The 10,570-nt window shown below is 43.3% G+C and overlaps 1 protein-coding gene across 1 annotated transcript; it reads left to right on the top strand.

Annotated features, from left to right (window-relative positions):
* Nucleotides 1-3,328: 3,328 nt before the first annotated feature.
* Nucleotides 3,329-9,296, top strand: LOC117885250 (trypsin I-P38-like). The gene is made up of 5 exons (XM_034786520.1): nucleotides 3,329-3,404; nucleotides 3,852-4,017; nucleotides 6,644-6,897; nucleotides 7,841-7,977; nucleotides 9,085-9,296. Exons 1-5 carry the CDS (start codon nucleotides 3,365-3,367, stop codon nucleotides 9,232-9,234), a joined length of 747 nt encoding a protein of 248 aa, XP_034642411.1. The 5' UTR covers nucleotides 3,329-3,364; the 3' UTR covers nucleotides 9,235-9,296.
* Nucleotides 9,297-10,570: the final 1,274 nt, after the last annotated feature.

The following is a 10,570-nucleotide window of genomic DNA, read 5'->3' as shown; positions in this document are numbered from 1 at the left end:
ACTACATTTATTTCAGAACCATTTTGGCTGTGGAGCAGTGTAATTGAAAGTTACAGATAGGCTAAGTAAGAAAAATGCTGCTTGAGAATATATTAGAGTTTGATTTAAGGATATTTACACTGTATGTTTTGACATGTGATGTTGACAATTCGTGTTTTAATGACTAGAAAACATTAATGTTTGAATCTCAGCATAAACTCTCATTCAAATATTATTGTCTGACCCTGCCATAATTTTCCACAACTGTAAAAATTTAAATCAGTAAAAATCTTTGAAAATGCTTTAAAATAAACATCAGTATTATCCATCAAAATAGTATTAAAAAATCAATTTTTCCAAGACTATATAAATGCTGATTTGAAACTGATCTAAAATTCTTCTGCAAGAGAAGAGACTAGGTGAAAGAGAATGCAGAATGGGATATACCCTTCCATCTCTATTCTAATAAGGAATTTTAGTGTTCTTGAGAGTTTCTGGATATACAGCCCTTGGAGTTAAATTTTTCCAATTCACAAAGTCCAGTCCAATTTCAATATGAGTGATTTTTTTTAACTTCAGATTAAAACAAAAACAAAGAAAGAACAAATATAATATCACTTTCCTGATTCGGATCTCAGTGGGAGACCAAAGAGTTGATTGGAGAAGCACAGAAGTCTGGAAATGAGGAAAGTTAGAACCAAGGCCAGAAGGAAGAAGAGTGATTCACTTGAGCATTTATAAAGATACTCTAAGGAGTTATCAAGGCAGACTGATCTGAAGGGATATTTGGCTGATTCCAAGCCAGTATAAGGTAAGACTTCAGCCACAAGGAGCAAAACTTATCCCAAGTCAAAGAAGTTGAACCTTCACCAAGGGTGAGTTTGGTCCAATGTACAATGGTCCACAAATAGCTTCCTCCTTCCCAGTTCCCCCAACACTTTTTCTACTGGAGCAGTTCTTTAATGCAAGTAATCAGGAGACACCTGATACAAAATAAGAGCCTTACTGAAACAGAGCAGTTTTCCATCTCGTCCAACATCCTGTTCCTGTGCCAATGCCTCTTGTTCCAGTGGGAAGGAAATAAAGCCTCCCAAATGGATCAAATTGGACAATATTATACTTTCCTTTCCCAACTGCCTCAGCACCTGCCCTGGCTGGTGATGAGCATAGACCTTGCAGCATGAGATTGGATGGCCCAGGTAATTTTTATCATGGCTACTGTCGATATAGAACCTTTTCTTTTTTAAAAAACTCCTCTCATCCTTTTCTGTTTGTTTAGATTTAAAAAGTGCCCATAGGGAACCCCATGCAGAGGTACAAATTTACAACCCTACACAATTAATCCAAAACATAGGATGAGCTCGTCTTGGACCAGCCGCCCATCTGGACAATAAAGTTGTGCTCCTAACTTGCTTTATTCCACTCTAAACTCCCCTCCCTCCCAAATACCTTCCCCAGACCAGATCTCTCAGCCCTGACCAGAAGACTAAGAGAAAAGCAGAACTTTCAGTGTCCTATGAAAATTCAGAGTGTGGCCAGGTATACAACCATCTGGGATTATCCTGAGCCAACAACCATCTGGGATTATTCTGAGCCAACAACCACCTGCTGTCATCCCATGGTAGTCAGACGCCAACTCAGTATAGTTGGCAGCTGTGTGAACAAACACTTTAATCTTTGATGGCCAGTATCCTCGCAGAAATGAGCGCTCACCTCAGCCAAGGATTTGGGGGTGTTGTTTTTATCTATACATTCTACTAAATCCATTTAAGCACATTCTGAGACTCAAGTGATACACTGACCAAAATTTTCAAAAATGGTTACAAAGGTTAATCTTCCAAATCCATACTTAGGCATCTAGATTAGTGACCCGGTTTTCAAAAGTGCAGCAGCTCCCATTGATATCAATGGGACTACTCACATTGTAAGATATTACTCAAAGGGTATTAAGGTGGCAGCACTGGGCCCTTAGCAATGTGTTTCAAGAATACATTGCAACAGTGAGTTCCACAGGTTAATTATTTAAAAAATACCTTTTTTCAATGTAAAAGGCATTGCCTTCAGTTTCCCTTCTAGCTGTGGGGTGGACCTGATTGCCCTTCCCTACTCATTCATTAATTTTGTCAAAATAATCATTATTATATTGGGAGTTCTATATTTTTATTGGAATGTTACATTTCTATAGAACATACCAAAATTTAAAAAAAAATCCAAACTGAGATGCAATACTTGGCTAGATTGATGAGTCCAGGGAGATTTATTAGAGTGAAGAATTGTCTCCCAAGTGAAGTTGTGAAAGCCCCATAATTTCGGTTTTTAGAAGTGGGAAAATCACCATCACCACCACCACAGGGATAGTATATTGGAGTAGAACCTCAGAGTTATGAACACCTCGGGGATGGAGGTTGTTCGTAACTCTGAAATGTTCGCAAAAAGAACAGGAGTACTTGTGGCACCTTAGAGACTAACAAATTTATTAGTCTCTAAGGTGCCACAAGTACTCCTGTTCTTTTTGCGGATACAGACTAACACGGCTGCTACTCTGAAATCTGAAATGTTCGTAACTCTGAACAAAACGTTATGGTTCTTTCAAAAGTTTACAACTGAACATTGATTTAAAACTGAATCAGCTTTAAAACTTTACTATGCAGAAAAAAAATGCTGCTTTTAACCATCTTAATTTAAATGAAACAAGCACAAAAACAGTTACCTTACCTTGTCATCTTTTTTTTAAACTTTCCCTTTTTTTAGTAGCTTACATTTAACACAGTGCTGTATAGTATTTGCTTTTTTATTTGTCTCTGCTGCCTGATTGCGTACTTCTGGTTCCAAATGAGGTGTATGGTTGACCAGTCAGTTTGTAACTCTGGTGTTCATAACTCTGAGGTTCTACTTTATAAAAATAAACCTGCATTGGCCAGGAAGAGGACATGGACAAGAGACAACCTAATAAAAGGTCTTCTCCAACTCTGATTTATAGTATCTTTTAACTACTGGAAAGAAAATGTACATTCTAGAAAGGCAGATGAATCTCAAAAAGGTTTTGTGCTTTGATCTGGGTAAATAGTGCACTAACAAATCCTGGAATAAAATCAAAGAAAAAACTGTCCAAAGCTCCCATTTAATTTTTAAATTGAAGGCTGAATCTTAATAATTTTAAAAATAGCTGACGGAAAGTTTATGATTAACTGTGGGTTTTGTTTTTTTTTAAATTTTTTTGCTACCTGTGCCTGATAAATGCCTAAAGTTGGGTTTTCAAACTTTCCATTGTTTATTTTCCTTTGGTGAAATCCTTGGGCTGGAGATAAGGCCAGTTCAGGAGGATAAATACCTAGCAATTCCCTCCTCTAGTCTACAGAGTTGTGTTTGGATCCTTAGGAAGACCATGAAATACATCCTGGTTGTAGCCTTTCTGGGAGTGGCTGGTAAGTTCATTTTTATTGTACTTTACAGTGAAGTTTAGATGTGATGAAAAGTGCCAGATTGCATAGTGCTGGAGGGTGAAGTCCTGTTTTATCCCCCAAATTGCCAAGGCAACACTAGTGCAATCTATCTTGACCTCCAAACATGCACACACCCTGACCTCTCTGCTGAGACTATCAGCCATGGGCTAATTGTCACAGTGTTTGATTGTAATATGGACACATGGGCACTAGAAGCTGGACTGATTGAGTCCCACAGCCTGATTTAATAGAGCAACCAACCAAGAGCCATCAGCTGTGGAGACCTTTTGGCCACCACCAGTTTGAGCTTGAAGCGAAGTCAGCGTTCTAAAAGTGAGAGGCATCATATCCCATTCCCAATCCCCTCATCCAGATGGGCTCCATGATCCCCATAATAGATATTAATTTATATCTTCCTCTTTCACCCAGTTGCCTTCCCCATCGATGATGCTGATGATGACAAGATTGTGGGAGGCTACACCTGTTCAAAGAACTCTTTGCCCTACCAGGCATCCCTGAACATCGGGTACCATTTCTGCGGAGGCGCCCTCATTAACAGCAGATGGGTTGTCTCAGCCGCTCACTGCTACAAATCGTGAGTAGAAAATATTTGTGCTATTAAACTACTGCTTCCCCTCTAGCCGTAATGCCCGTTTGCTCTGAGAGTGTCACATCTGATTAACTAAGCATGGGTCAGGGGAGACTGTCAAGAAATTCCTGAGTCCTTCAAGAAGTGAAGAGAGGCCCAGGAGAGACTCTGGTTTCTGCGTCAGTACTGACTGCAGTGCTCCAGAGGAGGATACTGTGCTACATGAGGTGATGATTCAGTACTGGGTGACCTTTGTTTCTGAGTTAGTACTGAATCTAATGTCCTAGCATGAGGCACCTGTCCTGGTGACCATTGATGGGTATGTCTACACTTCGAGCTGGAGGTGTGATTCCCAACTCAAGGAGACATATATGCTGAAAATAGAGTGTAGCTGTATCAGTGTGAGTGGTAGGAAGGGTTAGCCACCCCCAAGCACTTACCCATCTGAGCCCATAGGAACATACTTGGGGCTGCTAGTCCTTCCCACCACTTGCACTGCCATGGCTTCACTCTTACTTTTAGCATGCTTGTTCAATTAGAGCTAGCACAAGAATGTTTCCCTGAGCTTGGAATCACCCCTCCAGATCAAAGTGCCCTACAGCGGTCTAGTAGTTTCTGGAAGTCTCTTTTTTTCCTTAGGGAGGAAATTGGCTTTGTGGGAGTTGGATCATGAAGCAAAGTTGCAAAAAGTGGAATGATGGACTAACAAAGAATGAATGAATGAAGAGCAGAGCAGAGCAAAATGGGCATCTCTCCACCACCATACACATTCTTGGGATGCCAAAGCACTTTGCCTGGTGACAGTGCAGTGGTCATGCAGGGACTATGTGTCACAGTTCTTTTCTAACAACTCACCTGTAGCCTTGTTAGAGCCTATTTTGTTGACTGTTGGGATGGGGGAATGGTTTGATAGGGACACCAGGGTTTTCCCAGACTATTTCTGTAAATCACCTTGATATCTTTAATTTGCAACATGCCAGGTTACCAGACATCTCCACTGTGGGGCAGCTCTTCAAACAGTGCAATACCCACTGCTTCTTCAGTGCTGCCTTGTAGGGCCATCATTGGGATCCCACCAAAGAGGAGTAGGTAGGAGCTCAGTGTACTGTCTCCTTTAAAGCAGAGCCTTTCTTGCCACTGTCAGGGCTGGATCCCCACTTTGAACTTTAGGGTACAAATGTAGGGGCCTGCATGAAAACTTCTAAGCTTAACTACCAGCTTAGCTCTGGTTCGGCTCCCACCATTTCAATGGATTCCCTCCCTGGGAAGCCTTGAAAAACCTTCACCCATTCCCTGGTGAAAACAAATCCAAACCCCTTGGATTTAAAACAAGGGGAAATTAACCATTCCCCTCCTTCCTCCCACCAACTCCTGGTGAATCAGTTCCAACCCCCCCTGGGATCTACAACAGGGAGAAATTAACCATCCCCCCTCCTTCCTCCCACCAACTCCTGGTGAATCAAGATCCAAAATCCCTTTGGATCTAAAACAAGGAAAAATCAATCAGGTTCTTAAAAAGAAGGTTTTTAATTAAAGAAAAAGGTAAAAATCATCTCTGTAAAATCAGTATGGAAATTAACCTTACAGGGTAATCAAACTTAAAGAGCTCAGAGGACTCCCCTCTAGTCTCAGGTTCAAAGTACAGCAAACAAAGATAAACACTCTAGTAAAAGGTACATTTACAAGTTGAGAAAACAAAGGAAAACTAACACGCCTTGCCTGGCTATTTACTTACAAGTTTGAAATAGGAGAGGCTTGTTTAGAAAGATGTGGAGAACCTGGATTGATGTCTGGTCCCTCTCAGTCCCCGAGAACGAACACACTCCCAAACAAAGAACACAAACAAAAGCCTTCCCCCCTCAAGATTTGAAAGTATCTTGTCCCCTTATTGGTCCTTTAGGTCAGATGCCAGCCAGGTTACCTGAGCTTCTTAACCCTTTACAGGGAAAAGGATTTTGGAGTCTCTGGCCAGGAGGGATTTATAGTACTGTACACAGGACAGCTATTACCCTTCCCTTTATAGTTATGACACCACTCAGCTCCCTTTTCCACCAGAAAGAATAGTACTTTTCACTTCTACAGCACCTTCTCCTGAGAAGCTCAAAGCTCTTGAATTAAGCCTCAAAACACCCTTGTGAGGTAGGAATTATTAGAAATTTTTAGAAATAGAAAAAAATAAAGCACAGAGAGATATGTATAGAGCTGGCCAAAATTTTTCAAATATTGATATTTGCCAAAGAATAAAAGGACCAATTTTTGACAACAATTTTTGTGGAAATTTGTCCCTCGTGTTGACCATCTCTAGTTCTGTGACATGTGCAGAGGGGTGTAGGCCAATCAGAATATCACTCAGGTCTCCTCTCCCCGCTCCCCAAATTGTGCTTCAGCCAAAGCAGTGCTCCCAGGACTTTCCTGCACTGTGGATTGGGTATGAATCTGAATCTTGGTGTGTTAACTTGAAGCTAGAGAGCTACCCACTGAACTAGAGCAACAGAGACCTTAGTGCTGGTGTTGATGGCAACTATAGTTGTGGTAATATCCATAGTGATGTTGAGGGTTGTTATGATAATGATGATGAATAACGATGGTGACAGTGCTGGTGAGGATGCTGTTATTCCTTCCTCTTTTCCAGCTCTATCCAGGTGAGGCTTGGAGAACACAACATTGCAGTCAATGAAGGAACTGAGCAGTTCATTGCGTCAGCCAAAGTCATCCGTCACCCCAGCTACAGCTCCCAGACGCTGAACAATGACATCATGCTCATCAAGCTGTCCAGTGCAGCAACCCTCAACTCCTACGTCAAGACAATTGCCCTTCCGACCAGCTGTGTGGCCACTGGCACCCAGTGCCTGATCTCTGGCTGGGGCAACACCCTCAGCAGTGGCAGTGAGTGCTCCTCTGAGAGTGTAGAGCTTCACTAGGACCCTGGAGAGCTTTATTGACCCAGTGGTGGGCCCCAGGGAAGAGAGTTTGGGGAAGGGATAGCACTTGTAAGGGAGGTGGTTTGAAGAGAGAACCCATGTGAGGAATCATGGCTCAAAGGGAAAAGCCTGTGGAGAGCAGGGGCCCTTTGTCTTATTTAAATATGTTCTCTTCTAATATCCTTGATTTTCTCTTGTTCTTTATTATTGGCATGGGGCAGGCTGAAGCACGAAACACATTTCTCTATGATATTCAGGAGGAAGCCCTCCATCACCATTATTTGGGACATTCAATGGGCCAGATCCTGAGAGTTGCTGAGCACCCACAGTTCCCCCTGAGATCAATGAACTCAATGGGTTATCCATGCCTCTAAGGATGGCAAAATATTTTATTGCAAATTTAAGATTATTACATTATAACTCCATTTTTACACTATGACTCCTGCACTAGCCTAAGGAGCAGGAAAAGGGATGGACAGAATGACCCAAATCCACTTGGGGTATCTGGCTACTTATCCATAGGCTACACTACCACCCATGACTCCAGTGCAGAAGCTGGCTCAGAGTGATCCAACTGGTCTTTTCCGTTCACTGATTTCCTCTAATCTTTGTGCTGCTCTTTTCTTAGCCCAATTGGCTGCCCATTTTCTGGAATCCAGAGAGTTTAATCCGTGCAATGGATCAGGCTGAACAAATCCCCAGTTGTGGATTCTGATCCCTCTGGAGGAAGGGAGTCCCTATGCTATGATAATGATCCTGTGGGAAAGCTGGGAGCTGCTGGAGAAAAAGCCAAGGGGATAGAAATGTCACTTAGCGAGAAGGCACTGTTCCAGTTACTGAAAGGTCAGCTGTAATTTCACAATGAATTCAAGGATTTCCATTATTAATTTGCCTCCCCTTTCTTGTAGCTAACTACCCTGACCTCCTGCAGTGCCTGAAAGCTCCTGTCCTGTCCTCCAGCCAGTGCAGCAGCGCCTATCCAGGACAAATCACTAGCAACATGATCTGTATCGGATACCTGGAGGGGGGCAAAGATTCCTGCCAGGTAAAACAGCTCCCCCACACCTCTCACTTGTCTCTACCCTCCACCCCTACTCAACCCTCTACAAAATAGGCATCACACATGGTTAGTTATTGCCTGAAGGACTGAAATCTGTTGCTGGCTGATATGTTGCTCACTCTTGGTCTATTTCCTAGTTGGAAACTTGTCCTCACCTCATAACACACCATTTTTGGTGATGCTTCTTGGCCCCATTCTTGGCAGTCTCAGCAGAGGCCAAGGACTGATTTTTATTTAGTTAGTTAGACTAAAGTTTTCAATATCAGTCATGGATTTTGAATGCCTCTATTTTTTGATGCCAGACTTGAGACTCCTTGGCCCTGGATTTCAGAGGCCGTGAACACCTGCTGCTCCAACTTAAGCCTTTAAAAGATGCAGGTGCTTAGCATACATTAAAATCAGTATCAAGGTGTCTTGAGGTGGGTCCCCAAAGTGGAGATATCCAAAATCAATGGCCACTTTAGAAATGTTGGCTCTGCGGGTTGTTCTGAGGGACGTATCATCATGTACATTCACGCCCAACAGAACACATGAATGGATTGATCCTCACAATTCATATGTACTGATGGAACACTGAAGCACAGGATGATTCGATAGCCCAGTTTTCAGCTCAACTTGTCTTGGGGTCAATGGGAGCTTGCAAATCAGTATGTGGATGACTTGGAAAGTTCCTGGCAGAACCATGAGCACTACTCACTTCTCCTGAATCCCAGCCAAATACTTGGAACCAGCAGATTGTCCTTTGTCTCTAACCAATGAAAAAGAAATTCCCTTTTGGCATTTAGATATGGTGTCTCCAGGCCACAGGCCATTAACATGAGACAGAGTGGACTTGTGTGAAGCTGTCTGTGCCATACTTCTTTTCTGAATAAACAGAACATTCCCATCCTGTGGGCTTTTCATCTAGCACCTTTCACTTAAAATGTGATATCAAGGCTGACATGAGATCAGCACTCTCAAACTGCCCCTCTCATTACTAGACTTTCCCATAAGCCACCAAAAGGACTTAGTATCCCTGCTACTTTGTCCAAAAGGCAGAATCCCCTCTTGATTGTAATGCCTGCTAAACCCCATTTCCAATCTTTGTTGCAGGGGGATTCCGGTGGCCCAGTAGTCTGCAATGGGAGCCTCCAGGGGATTGTCTCCTGGGGAATTGGTTGTGCACAGAGAGGCTACCCTGGGGTCTACACTAAAGTGTGCAACTATGTCTCCTGGATCCAAAATACCATCGCTGCTAACTGAGATGCTCTCATGCCATGTGACCAGTACTATCTTCCACTATCTTTCCTCAGCCATATATTAGACTTTCCAACTCTACAGAATAAATAGTTTGATGCAACACTGTGTCTGTATTTGTGTAAATGTTCTTTGGCTGTTTTTCTGCTTAGGTATAGTGCATAGTAACAAGTAACCTTACTGAAAACAAAAGTCATCACATATTTTTGTAGTATCTTCCAGATGGAAGGGTCTCAAAATGCTTTACGGTCTGTATTTCTAGTATTCACTCAGCCAGTATTGAAGTGCAACCACTTCTGGAGTGGAATGCAGAAGCAGTTTAACAGCACTCAGTCAGATTAATGTTGCACAACTGTTTAAGAGAAAAGCTGAAGAAGAAAACTTTATCCAAGTGAAAGGGTGCCTTGCCACATCTATTTTCTGCTTTGCCAGACTTACCGCTCCCTCCTCTGGCAGGGACAGGGCCTGGGGTAAATCAGCCCCCCACTCTGGAGCATGTCTGTCTTCCCTCTTCAGGGTTTGTTTCTCGGAGCCTTCCCGGTAGGCCTCAGGGCAGGGCTGAGGAGTGCTCCTCTGCCAAACAAAGGGAAAAAGTCTATAACGCATCGAAACAAAAGGGGAATGCTTTTTCCTGACCCCACACTGGGGCAGGTGTTGTCCTGTCGCTGGCCCTAGGGTGTCAGTCCTTCCCCTAAACAGGCACTGGGTTTTGGGTGTCTCCCCTATGGGGAGGAGCACAGTCTCTCACACTGGAGAAGCCTATCTCCCTGCTGCCTCCAGCCTTGCAGCAGTTTGTCTCCTCCCCTGCGCTTCCCCCCCACCCCCCACCGAGAGATTTTTAACAGATTTCAGGTAGCCCTTAATTGGACTAAGGTATCCCTAATCGACCTGAAGTAACCCCTTCCCAGCTTGTCTTATTGGAAAAAGGGCCTTTAGCATTCTAGGGCTAACATACCTATTTTCCCAGACCCTTCTGCAGCAGTCCAGTCATATATTCCCTCTCCCCGCCCCCCCTGCCCCCGCGCTCAACAGCATGGGGTTGAGCTACTTGGGATGAGAAACAATGCACCCTTGATAGACTATGCTTGATCCCTGCCCTGTGTTGCATTTGGAAGTGGAAGGGCTGCAACGACAAGAACCATCTTGTTACCCTTGCATTTTGTTCCTTGTTCCGGTGCATCCATTTTAGGCGGGGGCATCGTCAGTAATGAGGGTAAATCTCTGTCCGAGTAGGTAGTAGTGTAGGGTTTCCATGGCCCACTTTACAGTAAGGCATTCCTTCTCTACCATGGCATGCCTTTGTTCTCTGGGCAGGAGTTTCATACTAAGGAACAGGACTGGA

Source organism: Trachemys scripta, chromosome 1 (genome assembly GCF_013100865.1).
Source record: "Trachemys scripta elegans isolate TJP31775 chromosome 1, CAS_Tse_1.0, whole genome shotgun sequence".
Classification (NCBI taxonomy): domain Eukaryota; kingdom Metazoa; phylum Chordata; order Testudines; family Emydidae; genus Trachemys; species Trachemys scripta.
This window is presented reverse-complemented; position numbering and strand designations above follow the sequence as displayed.

What these genes read in the sequence shown, in the direction of transcription:
- LOC117885250 (XM_034786520.1), top strand. Translation starts at nt 3,365, where the DNA reads ATGAAATACATCCTGGTTGTAGCCTTTCTGGGAGTGGCTG. An exon ending in GCCGCTCACTGCTACAAATC is followed by an intron (nt 4,018 to 6,643) that starts GTGAGTAGAAAA and finishes CCTCTTTTCCAG; the next exon opens with CTCTATCCAGGTGAGGCTTG. An exon ending in CAACACCCTCAGCAGTGGCA is followed by an intron (nt 6,898 to 7,840) that starts GTGAGTGCTCCT and finishes CCTTTCTTGTAG; the next exon opens with CTAACTACCCTGACCTCCTG.